This window comes from Rattus norvegicus, chromosome 10 (assembly GCF_021556685.1).
Source record: "Rattus norvegicus strain SHRSP/BbbUtx chromosome 10, alternate assembly SHRSP_T2T, whole genome shotgun sequence".
NCBI lineage: Eukaryota > Metazoa > Chordata > Mammalia > Rodentia > Muridae > Rattus > Rattus norvegicus.
In genome coordinates, this window is record NC_141543.1 from 41,747,122 (window position 1) to 41,763,045 (window position 15,924).

The 15,924-nt window shown below is 49.7% G+C and overlaps 1 protein-coding gene across 2 annotated transcripts in view; it reads left to right on the forward strand.

Moving 5' to 3' along the window:
- The window catches only part of Col23a1 (collagen type XXIII alpha 1 chain), a 290,407-nt gene that overhangs the window by 259,565 nt on the left and 14,918 nt on the right, over positions 1 to 15,924 (forward strand). For both annotated transcript variants that reach the window (XM_087572662.1, NM_181636.2), the window contains 8 exon segments: positions 4,549 to 4,665; positions 5,488 to 5,523; positions 7,017 to 7,043; positions 9,061 to 9,087; positions 10,176 to 10,229; positions 11,731 to 11,793; positions 12,179 to 12,223; positions 14,557 to 14,634. In XM_087572662.1, coding sequence (XP_087428788.1) covers positions 4,549 to 4,665; positions 5,488 to 5,523; positions 7,017 to 7,043; positions 9,061 to 9,087; positions 10,176 to 10,229; positions 11,731 to 11,793; positions 12,179 to 12,223; positions 14,557 to 14,634 — 447 coding nt within the window.

Here is a 15,924-nt window from a genome sequence, read left to right on the forward strand (position 1 = left end):
GAAGTGAGATTTCGCTGAAGTCAGAGAAAGGCTATCCCCCTACTCTGTGGCCGCTGGAGAGACACTGACGTCAGATGGGATTTATGGAAGTTAATATTCCCGATAGGGTTGCACCCCCTGTAATGACCAGATCCCTCCAGGTTTACGAAGTAAAACACTTCTTCCGAAGCTCCTTCCTTCCCATAGTGTTCCAGGTATCTGTGAACTGACTCCTCCCACAGAAAGGTTTAGTGACTTAAATGGGCGATTCATCTTATCAGTCAGGGTGCCTCTCTTTCGGCTGCAGGATGAGTGGTGTAGGGGCCCAGGTGATGCCTCCCTCACGTGGTTATTGTTGATGCGACTGGAACCACTCAGCCGCGCAGCAGCCACATGTGCTTTCCCATGCATCATAGATAGGGCTTCCTCCCAGTTTTCCAAGGAGCAGGAAGTGAGCGCTGTCACGCCTTTTAGGGCTCCGCCCACTATGGACCCAGCATCATACCTGCTGCATGCGCTTCTATTCGGTTCTGTTCCGTTCCGTTCCATTCTGTCACAGGAGCTGGAGAAAATGGGGGTTGGTTCGCTTGGCATACCCCGCCACAAGCTGCCTTTCTCTGGGCTGGGTTAGGTGGCTTTGCCCGGCGATTTTTACAGTCCCCTCCTGCGTTTCTGACCACACCACCTGTTTGCCACCCAGATGGTTTTCCCACGGCTCAACACGGGCTTTATAAGTAGAGATCATCGTGGATACAATCTCCGCGTCCTCAAGGTAGCCTGACTGAGTGAAGGGGCCTGGCCTGCTAGTTTGCTGTGCTCCCCAAACCCTACTCACCCTGTGTTGTCAGGGTCAGACCTCAGCCATCCAGACCTGGAAAGATGGAAGGCAGGAAGGACAAGGAAGAAAGTCAAGCGGCACACACCTTACTCCAAATGCCAGGGGGCAGAGCAGTCAGATCTCTGCGAGTTCAAGGCTAACCTGGTCCACATAGCATACTCCAAACCTGCCAGAGCTGGGGCTACATAGTGATACTTTGTCTCAAACAACAACAAAAACAGAAATAAAACCCATACAGGGATAGGGGGATCAAAAACCCTCTTTCTGTCTTGGTAAGTTGAGTCCAAGCCAGGAGCTCCCAATCTGGAACCTCTGAGCTATGAGCAAGGGAGCAGCAGGGGGCAATGGATCCTCTGGACTCCATACTGTAGGAGACAGGAATGTCTACTCATGTTTACTGAGACAGGGTGACTTAATCCCAATGTCAGTGTGGGGTGTAGACTCTTTGATCAGGAAATCTGAGCAGTAGATACCAAGGGCTGTCATTTACTGGGAGAGGTGACTAACACTTCCGTGAAGTGCAGTTTGCCAGAAAAGGGCGTTCCTTCCTGTTAAGTGAGGATACACAGATTGAAATGGATATCTGAAGAGGACCAGTTACAGTTCCCGCACGAGGACCCCAGGACGGAAGGAAAGTGCTCAGTTGGCCGGAACATCTAGCTTCAGAAGGCAGAGGCAGAGAGCCCCCACGGCAAGCTGGCTAGCGAGGCTATCCATATCCTCCATATCCACTGAGCTCTGGCTTTGATTGAGAGAGCCTGACTTAATGAGTAAGGTGGAGATGATCATACTGAGGATGATTCCAGTCAGCCTCAGACCTCCACATGCATACACATACATGCATGCACATGTGTACCCATGTATGTGCATATGTGTAAACCTCTCTCTCTCTCTCTCTCTCTCTCACGCACGCACGCACGCACGCACACACACACACACACACACACACACACACCAAAAGGGAAAAAAAAAACTAAAAATGGAAGCCGGAAAGATGGCTGATCGGTTAAGAGCACCAACTGCTCTTCCAGAGGACTGAGATTCAGTTCCCAGCGACCACATTTACAATCAGCTTTAATCCAGTTCCAGGAGACCTAATACTCTCCTGACCTCCACGGGCACCAGGCACACGTGTGCACAGACATACATGCAGGGGAGAAAACCCCCCTACACATACAATAAATAAATGAACATTTAAATTTTAAAAAAACATAAAAATAGATTGTGGTGGTGCACACTTTTAATCCCAGCATTGGGAAGGCAGAGGCAGGTGGATCTCTGTGAGTTCAAAGCCAGCCTGGTCTATAAATCAAATGCCAGAATAGCCAGAGTTATACAGAAAAACTCTGTCTTGAAAAACAACAAGAATAGTAATAATAATAATAAATTAATTTTTTAAAAAGCCAGTTCCCCGGGCAACAGGAGAAGGCTTAGCTTTTCTTAGTTAATGGCCCTAGATAAGTAATTACTGCCCCAGACCCCAGGCACTTCATCTGCAAGATAAGAGATAGCTTGGCCCAGGCCAACTCTTCACAGACACTACATTAGACTATCTATAGGAAGTGCTTACTGGGTTCATACAGGGCTTCTTCCCGTCTTGGCTGCCAGACACTACACCAGGACCCCATGACCTGTGCCAGTGACGCTGTGGACTTTCGTTCTTGCAGGGTGGGGCCATAAAACATGCCTGAGGTCTAACCTGGTACTAACGTCGGGCAGAGAGAGTCAGGGATTTCAAGTGACTTAAGAGTGTGAGGCCCGGGGTTGGGGATTTAGCTCAGTGGTAGAGCGCTTGCCTAGCAAGCGCAAGGCCCTGGGTTTGGTCCCCAGCTCTGAAAAAAAAAAAAGAGTGTGAGGCCCTTCGTTGCCTCTCATCTTTTTATTTAGAGATGGCTGTAAATTCCCTCGCATGTGTGGTTAGTCACCCTGTGCATCTTTCATCCAGCTGTGCCTAGGGTGACAGCATGCACCACTAGGGGCCATCCCAGAGATCTGGAAACTGACGGGGATTCAACCCACCAGCCTTACTCAGAGTTCCCAGGTTGACACAGGCTTGTGTGTACACGAGTGTCTGTGCTTGAGTGAGAGTGTGTGAGTGTGTGTGTTTAACTGTGTGAGCATGTGTGAATGAGTTTAACTATGTGTGTGCATGCATGTATGTGTATGAGTGTGCACGAATGTGTGTATGAGTAAGTGTGTGTATGTGTGCGTGTGTGTATGCAGGTATGTTTTTTTCTATAGAGTGTTAACATATAGGGACTCATGTGACCACTGCACAGAGATCCCTCCCACTGCCATGCTCTCCCGTCTTCGGAAGGATCTCCTCCCTCTCTCATCCCTGGCCCATGGCGACCACTAATTTCAATGTTTAACTTTCCATTCAATAATTTCAGGCATGTGAAATCACATGATGTTTAACTTTTCAAATAACTTGTAAGATGTATTTAATATTTGTGTATGTGTGTGTGTGTGCGCACATGCATGCATCTGCATGATTGATGTGTACAGTGTCTGCAGAGGCCAGAGCACGTCAGATCCCCTGGAACCGGAGTTAGAGGCAGTTAGAGGCAGTTGTGTCTGGGACGTCTGCAAGAGCAGTAAGTGCTCTTCACTGCCAAGCCGTCTCTCTGGGCCCATGTATAACTTTGAGGGAGTATTTTTGCCATTCAGTTTCCCTGCAGTGTCAAAGTTTTTTGATCTATCAGAAATTAATTTTTTTTCAGTTGGAGGGGTGTTCTAGTTTTTGTTTTCCTTTGTTTTGGTTTGAATTTTACAGTTTGAGGGTTTTTTAAAATAACATGTAGTATTCGTGTATGTGCGTATAAGTGTGTGTGGACTCACACACATCCCAGAACAATTGTGGAGGTCAGAGGACCTGGTTGTCTCCTCCGATCTGTGGGTGCTGGGGATGGAACTAGGGTGGTCAGACTCTGGAGCAAGAGCTTTTACAATCCAGCCATCTTGCTGGCCCTCATTTGGATTTTCTGTGGCAGGATCTCATGTAGCCCAGGCTGGCCTCAAATGTACCTGACCTCCTGACCCTCCTATCTCTGCCCACTGAGTGATGCGCTAGGATCACTGTACACAATGACTATGCTCAGCTCTGTTTTTATTTTTAAGACAATATCTCATTTTGTAGCCAGTCCTAGCCTGGAACTCATTCTGTAATTCAGGGTGACCTTAAGTTTACAATAATCCTCCTGCCTCCGCCTCCCAGGTGCTGAGCTTTGCCTGTTCCTGTTGGTTTGCTTGTTTATGGCTGAGTGAGTGGCATGCCATAACGTGACAGTAGCTTAGCCTCTGCAGTGTGGGAGGACATTTTGAGAGCTTCCGTTCGGGCAATTACACAGAAAGCTGCTGCGAATTCATGAGGGCATGTGGTTGTTCAGGTGAAGCATAAAACAATACCAGGATGTCTGCCAACGAGAGAGACCGACCAGGAAGTTCCTGTAGAAGATCCTCGGCCTCACACACTCAGCACATGTCAGCTCTCCTTCTGACAACAGATCCAGGCTTCCGACGCGAGAAGCTGGCAACAAGGTCCTGCTGGGTCTGTGCCACCAAGGTCCCCTCCTGCCAGAGCCCAATATCAAAGACTTGTCACCCTTTGTGCCTGCCTGTGGAAAGAGGAAGGCACAGGGGCTGCCTACCTAAGAAACTCATCTCTGGAAGCTAGAACCCCTCACCCTCACCTTCACCCTCAGGCTCAGGTCGAACCATGTGTCTTTCAGGGAGCCCAAGGGCAAGATGGAGCTGCAGGACCACCTGGGCCTCCTGGGCCACCTGGGGCCCGGGGCCCTCCTGGTGACACTGGGAAAGATGGTCCCCGAGGAGCTCAAGGCCCAGAGGTAAGAGAAAGCATGGAGCTGGGGCCTCCCAGAGATGGTCCTACATTGATGCACTCTGAACCCTGGTCCCCAGAGCCAACTCCGAACCAGCATTATTCCTAGCAGGCCCAACCCCAGCCACCATCCAGTGTTCACACTCAGCCTAGCTCCAACTCTAGCCTCAAGCCCATCCACAGCCCAGCCCTAACTCAGATCCTCATACAACCAACCTTTTAAGTCTAGCACAGATCTGCATCCAAGTCCTAATCATGACCCTGACCTCAAATCCTGTCCCACACCCCCACCTAACTCTTATCCAGACTCTAACCCTGAGCCTGACCTGAAACCCAAGTCTGACACTAAAAGGCCCATGGACCCTAACGTTGAGTTGCAAGCTGAGTCCAAATTCTCACCCCAACTGTGACCCAGAGACCCACGGGTTTGTCCTTTAACTATGATTCTTCACTAACCCCCACTCCTCTCTCTGCTCCCTCTCCCTCAATACTAACTAATGAGCCTCAGTTTCTTCCTAAGGCCATGTGAGGCCAGTTCTCTCATTCTAACCCCAAGACTCCAACCTGTTCTTCCCTCCAGTCCAGAGTCCACACCTCTACCAGGCTACCACCATAGGCTCCTATCGGGATACATCCTCTTAACTGGCTCATCCACCCATTGTCACATTAGGTCCATAACTCCCAAAGCCTCAACCTTCTCCTCTGTGAAGTGGGAACAATAAACCACTTCTCAGGATTGTAAGAAGGTGAATTGAATGTTCAACTTAGAGCCCTTGCCTATGCCCTGGCATGAGATTCGGCTCACTGATATTTTCACATACTTCCTTAGGGTCCCAGAGGAGAGTCTGGACAAGATGGCGAAATGGTGAGTGTCCAGGGTGTTTGCAAGGCTAGGGCTCTGGGATGTGGCTCCCAGAGATGGAAGCCTCTTTCCCACTGTAATAGCCACTTTCCTCGTTGCTATGACAAAATACTTAGCAAAAGTGACTCGAGGATTGATTCTGGGGTCTCAGTTGAGGGAACAGTCCATCACAGTGGGGAAGGCGTAGCAACAGGCACACAGAGCAGCTGGTCACATTGTATCTATCAGAAAGCAGAGTTATGAATGTTGGTTCCCAATCACCATCTTTAAAAAGATTTTTTATTTATTTTACGTGTGTGAGTAAACTGTCACTCTCTTCAGACACACCAGAAGAGAGCACCAGATCCCATTATAGAAGGTGGTGAGCCATCGCTGGGAATTGAACTCAGGACCTCTGGAAGAGCAGCCAGTGCTCTTAACCAGTGAGCAACCTCTCTAGCCCTTTATTTACTTTTTAACCCCTTGTTTTATACAGCCCAGGACCCCAGTGCCTGGTGTTGCCCACTCTTAACGGATCATCCCTGTTCAGTAAAACCTTTCTGGAAATGCCCTCCTAGACGCCAGATGTGTGTTTCCATGGTGACAACAAGAATCTAATCAAGGTGACAAGACAAACCCTCATGCACTCACACTAGAGTTATGTAGGTGTTCATGCATAATTCGGCACTTGTGGGCACATCCCTCTGCCCACAACCAGGATGTGTATGAGCCAAGTCCCCAGCCTGGACAGAGTCCTAGAACCTCACCTTCCTGGGAGAGAGTCTGTAATTCACCTGTCACCTTTGGAGCCGTGACACAGAAACTGCTCAAGGCACAGGAGTCTGTCCTAGAACTTGGCTGAACAACCCGCTTCTAGCCACACATCCCTCTCCCTCTGAGATGTGGTGTCACTCTTGATAAAAGGAAAATGGCAAGACAGACCCAGGAGCATCTGGAAGGCTCAGTGTCCTTACTACTGAGCCGTCTCTCAGGCCTCGTGCACAACTTACAGAATGACTCCCCCATCCAACACCCACACCCCACACCCCACTCCATCCCCACCCCTTATAGCACAGTTTCCTTGCAGCGTATCCAAGTTTTTGGATTTCATTCCTTTTTTTCTTTTGGCTTTTTGGGGAAGATGTTCTATTGTTTGGGATTGGGTTTTCTTTTTATTTTGGGTCTTATTTTTGTTTTCCTTGTTTTATTTGGGGGGTTGAGTTTTTGTACTTTAAATGTGTGTCTGTGTGTGTGTCTCTGTGTGTGTGTGTGTACACGCATGTGTGTATATGTGTATGGGCGCACACACACACAAAACACCAACGCGGAAGTCAGAGGACAATTTGGAAGAATTGGTTGTCTCCCAGTGTGCGGGTCCCAAGAATTGGGTTTTTTGAGACATGGTCTCATGGTCCCAAGTTCAATACACAGCCAAGGATAACCTTGAACTCTGACCTTCCTGCCTCCCGCTCCCCAACCCCCCACCCTGTCTAACACCTTTTCTCCTCTTGTTCCAGGGCCCCATGGGACCTCCAGGACCCAAGGTGTGTGCTCAGCACTCCTCCTGCTTCTTGGCCTCACTCCCCACCTTCCTCTCTCGACCTCCCCCAGTGAAACTGAGGCAGTGAGGTTAGGGGACATGGAGCACTGCATCTGTAGGGCGATGGCAGATCCTTTCTGCCTGGACTTCACACTAGACTGAGGGTTAATCACAGGACACCTTGGCTGTTTTGCGGGGGCAGTTGTTTGGGGTTTGGGGGAGGTTGACTTTTGTTTGTTTTAGTTTTGTGTTTGTTTTGTTGACGGTGGTGGTAGTAGTGATGGAGATGGTGGCGGTGGTGGTGATGGTTTGAACCCTCTTCTTTGTTTAGATTTATTTATTTTATTTATATGTTAGTACACTGTAGTTCTCTTCAGACACTTCAGAAGAGAGCATCCCATTACAGATGGTTGTGAGCCACCATGTGGTTGCCGGGAATCGAACTCAGGACCTCTGGAAGAGCAGTCAGTGCTCTTAACCGCTGAGCCATTTCTCCAGCCCCGGTAGTGATGGTTTGAGACAGGGTTGGTCTGTGTACTCCTGGCTGTCCTGGGACTCACTGTGGACCAGGCTGGCCTCGAACTCAGAGATCCATCTCCCTCTGCCTCCCAAATGCTGGGATTAGAAGCTGCGCCACCACCTTGCTCTGTTTGTTTTTTTTTTAAAAACCTTACTTTCTATGTAGTTTTAAGTTCACAGCAAAACTGAGGGAAAGGCATGGAGCTCTCTTGTGCAGCCCACACACACTCCTGCCAGCCCACACCCCACCTCCACTCCTCAGATGTGTAGCTTCCCTTGATGTCTGCATCTCCTGTCAGAGCAGAAAATGTGTCTCTGTTAAGGAAATTACATTGACACATTGTCCCCCCAAAGCCCACAGTTCACGGGAGGATGCCCAGTGCGTAGCGGGACGGATGTGTAATGACTCGCATGGTAACATGTCTGATGATGATTTCATTGCCTTAAAAATCCCCTTTGCTGGGGGGCTGGAGATGGCATGAGAACCTAAGTGTGAATTCCCAGCACCTAAGTAAAAAGCCAGGCGTGTCTGTCTATGTCCGCAACTCCAGCATTGGGAGGCAGAGACAGGTGGATCTCAAAAGCTTTCTGACCAGCATAGATGAAGCAAGCTTCAAGATACACTGTCTCAAGGCAAAAAGAAAAAGAAAAATCAAAGAGAAAAAAAAAATCAGAGAGCAATAGAGTAAGACATCTGCTACCCTGCATGTGCAGGGCCACATGCATGTACTGCACCACAGACACACAGACACACACACACACACACACTCACACACACGTCTTCCCCCCTCGCCTGTCCTCCGCCCCAGCCCCTGGCAGCTGCTGATCCTGGTGTCGTCTTCTGCTCCACAATGCAGGCTGGACAAACCTTTACTTCAGGGCTCAGTGCTTTCAAATTGGCGCTGGAGCAATCAATGGTCTTCCCCTCCACCCCCCACACCTGCCTTGCTCTCTGCTTCTTGTCCTGGCAGATGCTCCACTATCTAACATCCATTTGCGTTCTATCCACCTATCACGGGGCCTCTTCGTTACTTCTTGGCTGTGACAATTATGAGAGAAGCCTTGCAGCTTCCGGTGTGGTGTGGTCAGATGTCTCCAGCCACCTTAGTTTCTGAAGTTCCTCCCCATGCCAGGGTTCCCTCCTCGGGCTTAGGCAGTGCCTGGGGTAGGAAGGAAACCTGAGTGCTGTGCAGGACCGAGGGTCGCTGGACTGAGGGTAGGTAAAGGACTTCAGTCACCAAGCCTGTTAAACTCCAACACCCATCTGGAGCTGGGGATTGCCTCCTCCCCATCTTAAAGAACAGTGGCACTTCCCCCAAGCTCAGAGGAAGAATCATGGCTGACTGACTCCTTGTGGGCGTATGTCTAAGCCCCCCCAGGGGTCCTGGACCAAGGCAGGCTAAGGCCATTGGTGCCACTTACACCAGAAGGGGCAGCAGTCTGCTGGCCACGCTCCCAGAGCACTGACCACTCCCTCACGCCTCATTCTGTTTTGTCTGCAGGGAGAACCTGGCACTCCTGGAAAGAAGGTGAGAGCCCCCTGTGGCTGGAGGGAAGGGCAGGAGCTCTGGACAAGGACAGGACAGGGCTTCCCCTTTTCCCCCAGACCCAGGCTCTCACTGTGGTGAGGCCCTGTCCTGTGTCTCCCTGAAGCCAGATTCACTCATTCTCTCCCTTCATCATGCCCGTGTTCTGTTCAGAGCTTGACCATGGTACTTCGAGTGTGGTCCTGGGGCCAGCATCGATGGCATCTGTCATTGATGTCAGAAATGCAAACTCTGGTTGCTAGGGAAATGGCTCCAGTGGCAGAATACCTAACCCACAGCACAGCATAAACTGGGCACACATCCCTAATCCTTGCCTTCAGAAAGCACGGGCAGTAGGGTTATCCTTGGCTACATAGTGAGTTACAAACCAGCCTGGGCTACATAAAGTCCTATCTCAAAAGAAAGGAAAGGGGGAGGGAGAGAAAGGAAAGAAGGGAAGGGGGAGGATGAGGGAAGGGAGGAGGGAGGAAGAGGAAAGCAAACTCCAGGCTCACCCTAGACCCACCTGAGACGTTGGGTTTGGCCTGGGTCTGTTTAGTCAGTATTCTGGATCACTGAGCATGTAAAATTGAAAACCAAACACCGACAAATATCCTGCTTTATGCCAAGCTGGCTACCTTGTCCCCATCCACATCTCAGCAAGCATGTCCCATGCGGCAGAAGGATGTCCCAAGTCTCTCTCCACCGCATTCCCCACAGTTCCCTCAGCACCTCAGCACTTCAGGCACAGTACCTTCTGCTTATTTCTCTCTTGCTCCGTGCAGCAGGGACCGTGTGTGCTCTGGTCCCTAGGAGATGCTCACTGGCTGTTTGTTGGATGAGTGGATTTGCTCCCATTCACTTGTCCACCCCCTGTGTCTGCAGAAACCCACTGAAACTGGCTCTAGGCTACCATAGGGACTGAGATGGATCTGACTCAGACCCTGCCTTAGAGGGTTCAGTATGGGGAATAATTGTCACGAGTGCCTGAACCAGCAGTTCTAGAACAGGTAGGAGCCAGCTGGACCACTCAAAAGTGTGGCCAGCATGTCCATGTGGGATGCCTTCAGCCTCAGCTGTTATCTCCTCAGGGGGATGATGGGATACCCAGCCAGCCAGGACTCCCTGGACCCCCAGGGCCCAAGGTAAGTATATACCCTCCTCCTCAAAGTCTCCACCATCCACCCCCCAAATGTCATCTACCTAGAGATGCCCCTATCCTGGCCCTTTGACACCATGGGGCTCTGGGCAGATTCTCAGGGCGGGCCAGAGGGGGGAAAGCAGTGGACCCTGGGTGCCTTGCCAGGAGCTTGGCATCTCATTCAGGCCATGTCTCCCCTCACCCTAAGTCCCCTTGGTTCCTACCTTAGGCCTTCCATCCCCTGCCTAGTGCCAAGCTGGGAACAAGATGCTGCTATCTGCACACCTTGTTCCTCAAACCCTTTGCCACAGCTCCCAAGTCCTAGCCAGCCTGCCTCCAAATGTCTCTTGGCCCAAGCATGGTGGTGCACACCCATAATCTCAGTGCTCAAAAGGCCGAGGCAGGAGGACCTGAGTTCAAGGCCAGGCAGAACTAAAGAGTAAGACTCTGACTCAAATAAAAACGAAATAAACAAACAAACAAAGAGACTGAAGAGACAGCAAACACAAGGACATGAATTTGATCCCCAGAACAAACATTTTTAAAAGGGTGGCTGGACGTAGTGGTGCATGTCTTTAAATCCAGCACTCCAAAGGCAGAGGCAGATGGAGCTCTGTAAGTTCCAGGACATCTCGGCCTCCAAAGCGAGTTCCAGAACAACCAGAGCTACATAGTGAAACCCTGTCTCGAAAAAAAGCTAAATTTAAAAAAAAAAATGTATTAGGCTGGAGAGATATCTCAAGGTTAAGAGCATTGACTGGTCTCCCAGACAACTCCGCTTCATTTCCCAGCATGCACATGGCAACTCACAACTGTCTATAACTCCAAGATCTGACACCTCCACACATACATACATGCAGGCAAAACACCAATGAACATAAAATAAAAATACATTTTTAAAAAGAACATTTAAGGGTGGTGGTGCATGACTTTAATCCCAGCAACCAGGAGGCAGAAACAGACAGATCTATGTGAGTTCAAGGCCAGCCTGGTCTACAAAGTGAACTTAAGGAAGGCAAGGGCTACACAGAGAAACCCTGTCTCAAAAGAATGATAGATAGATAGATAGATAGATAGATAGATAGATAGATAGATAGATGATAGATAGATAGACAGACAGACAGATGATAGCTAGATAGATAATTCATTGATAGATACATGATAGATGATAGATAGATGAGTGGACAGACAGACAGACATCTTGATGGTGCCTAAGAAGTGACCCTCAGAGATTTCCCCCAACTTCCACACACACACGTGTGCACTTGTGCGCGCACACACACACACACATGCACATGCACACGCGCACATGCACACACACAAGGTCTCTTGAGCTACCCCAGATTTGTGGCATGTTCATGGTCTTAAATCCCCCTGGGGTTGAAGAGAACCTTGTCTCCATCCCCTTGCCCAGAAGGACCAAGGTCACCAGAGTCCTGATCATAAGGCGCAGCTGCCCCAGGCTAGCACCTCTGCCTGTGTTCACTGATAATTTCTCATTTCAGGGTGAGCCAGGAGATGTGGGGCCCCAAGGAGAGACTGGAGTAGACGGTGCCCCTGGACTGAAGGTGATATCACTAAGCTCCGCCCAGTACCTGAAAGGCCCCAATTGACACTGTCACCCAGTCTGGGGGTGGAGGGGGTTATCTCTTAATTTGCACTTTTAGAGAGTCCCAGAAGGGCCTGTCTCAGGGATCTCCTTTGAATCACAAGCAGGGTAGTCTGAGGGTGAGTGGCCATGGATCAGTTAGCCAGGTCTAATTCAGGTCCAGCTCTGGGCTAAGGCGTCATGTCGTTTTGGGCTCCTGGATCTCAAAATCCCCACTGTTACAGAGTGTGAAAGGATGTTTGTATGCATAGACCATGAGGCCCTGTGGGGCACACGGACTCTGGACTCTGGGGAAGAGGGTCTAAGAGTCACACACACCAGAAGGTATCTGTGTATTTCCACAGGGGGAGCCCGGTCACCCAGGCACGGATGGAGCCATAGGGCCCCGGGTAAGCAACACCCCTTTTGGCCACACGGGTGGGACCCTGAGTACTGTCAGAGCCCTTTGTACCCAACAGGGGTCCCAGAGGAATGGTGAAACAACAAGCCCTAGGCATCTTGTTCCTTCATTTTTGTGGCAATTTAAACTTTTTTCATAGGGCTGGAGAGATGGCTCAGCAGTTAAAAGCACTGGCTGCTCTTCCAGAGGTCCTGAGTTCAGTTCCCAGCAACCACGTGGTGGCTCACAGCCATCTGTAATGGGATCCGATGCCCTCTTCTGGTGTGGCTAAAGACAGCGATGTCTAGAATCTTCTTTGCATAGTCAAACATTGGTCTTTGGTTTATCGTTAGGCATGACTTGCCTGCTTTTGGATGACCTTGCCTTCCTAGCCCTCTGCACGTAATGCAAATGCTCTTAACGGCTGAACCATCTCTCCAGCACCTACCTGGGTCTTTTGTAACCAACCCATATGTGTCACCAGCACCTAGAAATGTAATTCAATGCCGCTAACAGCGGAGCCTAAGGAGCCCCCCTCAGAGCGTGGGGGACTCTACTGAGGTACATCCTGGTCGTTGACATCCTCTGCAGATGTTATTCTTTAATTATGTATACTTATATGTATATATATACATATATATGTGTATATGTGTGTGTATGTGTATGTAGACACACACACACATACGTTTTGTTTATGTGAATGCAGTACCTGCAGAGGCCAGAAGAGGGCATCAGATCCCCTGGAGCTGGAGTCACAGGTGGTTGTGATCCAGCCCCAAGAGCAAAGGAAAGTTAGTAAGTTTGTTCATGAAGCAGAAAAATGTCTACTTGAAGGGAGTCAGATGGAGGCAATAAGAGAGGGAGGCACCAAAGGGGTCCAGCTGTATATGTGATCAGAAACTTTAAAGCTACCTAAAGCTCAGACATTAGGGAAACCGTGTGCCTGAATATTGTTTCATTATCCACAAAAGTCTGGCCTTGAAGAGACCTTTTCTTGTACGCTGAAGACTTGCAGCTGGAGAGGGGAGTTAGGAAAGATAAAACATTGATCGAAGGATTCCTTGACATGTACATGCCCAAGGAGGTTGGACTTGGGGTATAGTTCAGCCGCAGTTTTTAACAATCCAGTCTGTGATATTTCTCAAGAAGGATACAGTCCTTTTGCAGATGATCTGATCTGCTGTAGTGAAAACTCCCAGATGTCAGCCATCAGGATTTGAATGGAAGCCAGGAAGAGTAAGGGGCTCCCTGTAGAAGTTAGGTCTGTCTCTTCCTCTCAGACCCATGCTCCCAGAAATAAGGCTCAGACTCAAAATAGATTTTCAAATACCTTAGCCGTATAGCTATGCTCGTCTCTGACGAGCTCATAACTTAAATTAACCCATTTATTCTGATCTACGTTCTGCCACGTGGCTGGTTACCTGTGCTCAGGCGCCTCGAGTCTGTCTAACCACTCCTACCTGGACAACTCCCGTACCTGGCAGAATCCTTTCTGCCTCCTGGGGGTTCCATCTCCTTTTTCCTGCCTAAGTTACAGGCCATCAGACTTATTATTGACAGGTACCACATCCATAGGACACAAGTTTAGTCTCTCTACTGCTCTCTCTCCCTTTTCATGTCCCTGGCATTCCCTGGAGAGCTGACCTGCCTCACGTGGGCATGTCTTTATGCTGACTCTGGCACTGCATCCTTGGCTATGGGTTCTTAGGCTATCACACACCTCCTATCCTCAGGGAGCTGGGGACACAGCTCAATTAAGGAATTTAACCAAGCAAGTGTGACAACCAAGTGGGTGGGTGTGGTGGTCAACACTTAATTCCATGGAAGGTGGAGACAGGGGATCATCAGATTAAGCTGGCCTGCAAGACTAACTGTATCAGTGCACTCTGGGATTAATGAGGAGACCCTGACTCAGTAAACAAGGTAGACCCAGCCTCCTCGGTCACCACAGTGTCTGACAGGACAGGGAGTTGGGGCGGCTTTGGGTTCTTTCATTTGGACACATCTAAAAGTCTCAGGAACTATTCAGAGGTGGTGGCCCACACCTTTAATCCAAGCACTTGGGAGGCAGAGGCAGGAGGATCTCTGAGTTGGAGAACAGCTTGGTCTACATTGCTAGTTCCAAAACAAACAGGGATACACAGTGAGTCCCTGAGAACTGGGCCTCTTCTGTTGTCCCCAGGCACCTGGCCACGTTCTTCACATGGCCTGCATGCTATGCAGAGCTGACCCCTGAGGAACAACATGCTATGAGAACATGGTGCACAGGCATACCCGTGGCATGAATGTGACAGAGATAGCTTACGTGTCACCTATGATGCAGCTCTTCCTCTCCTGCCTCAGGGTCCCCCAGGCCTCAAGGGAGAACAAGGTGACACGGTGGTAATCGACTATGATGGCAGGATCTTAGATGCCCTGAAGGTAAGAGTGTTCCTGGTGGGCCCTGGATGCTCGCTTTATGTCTGTTCCTTAGGAAGCGATAGCTCACTCTGTGTCTTACTTATGGGACCAAGTATAGTTTAGCACAGAAATCTCAGTTTCATCAGGCACCTAATCTGTATGTTGGTCCTGTGTGGAGATCCACACAGGATTGAGAGACCTTCTGTGAATGTGACTCACAAAGCTCTGAGCTTCCCATGGGCCAAACCAAAAAAGGAAAGCACTCTCTCCAAACCCAACAGTGTCTCTAGGGGTTTCCCAGGCACCCCTGTTGGGACTAGGGCTTCTAATAATTACCGTGAGGGGAAAAAAAAAAGGACAAGCCTAACCAAGGAGCCTCAGGGTCTATGTGGTCTCTTGACACCAGTTCAGAAAGAGATGAGCGCTAACTGCTCTTGAGTTCAAGGAGGAATATGGGGCGGGGTTAAGTAGTCATCAGAGACTGAAGTGGGCATTGGTGCCTGACTCTGCCGAAGTGTCAATCCCAGTTACCTCCCACAGGCCTCCGGGAAGTACAAGTTGATGGTAACTATGGCCTGTGCTGGCCTGCATGGCATGGTGTGATGTGCTGTGGTGTGCTGTGGTGTGATACGGGTCTGAGGTGCATGGTATGCCCCAGACTCATGGGACACATGTAGTGGAATCCTTCTGAGTATGAGGAGGTAGATGTGAGTACCAGAGTGGGTAGAGGACTCAATATCACAGGCAATGGGAGCTATAGTTGGTTCAGGATGAAGATGTCAAAACAGCAGTGTATTGCTGTTTAAGTGTGTGAGCATTAGTGTGGGGAGAGCTTGAGAAAGGGAGCCCACCAGGGACATGAGTGCTGGGTTTGGACCTAAAGAAGACAGAATGGGGAGAGGTAATAAGTCTAGAGACATCACAATGGAGACATCAACAAGGGGACATCAACAAGGGGACTGGCTTGGAGGAGCTGGGAATGGTGTGGCCTCTGGGCGAGGGCATGAGTGAGTGTGTTGGTACAAGAGCTTAGGAATGAGTTCAGAACTTGAGACAGTGTGGACAGTCCTCTACCTATGTGCCTGGGGAACTTCTGGGACAGCAGGCAGCAGACAACAGGGCCAGATGGTCAGAGAATTCACAGCAGAGCTGGCAGGACCAAGCCATTGTTTGGGTTGCATCTTTGGGCTGAACACCAGTAAGAGACTTATTTTGAAGGACAAGGAGGGGCCCTGCCAAATCTTAGGCAGGAGAGTTTTATACATAAGAGAACTTCCGGGGTTGGGGATTTAGCTCAGTGGTAGAGCGCTT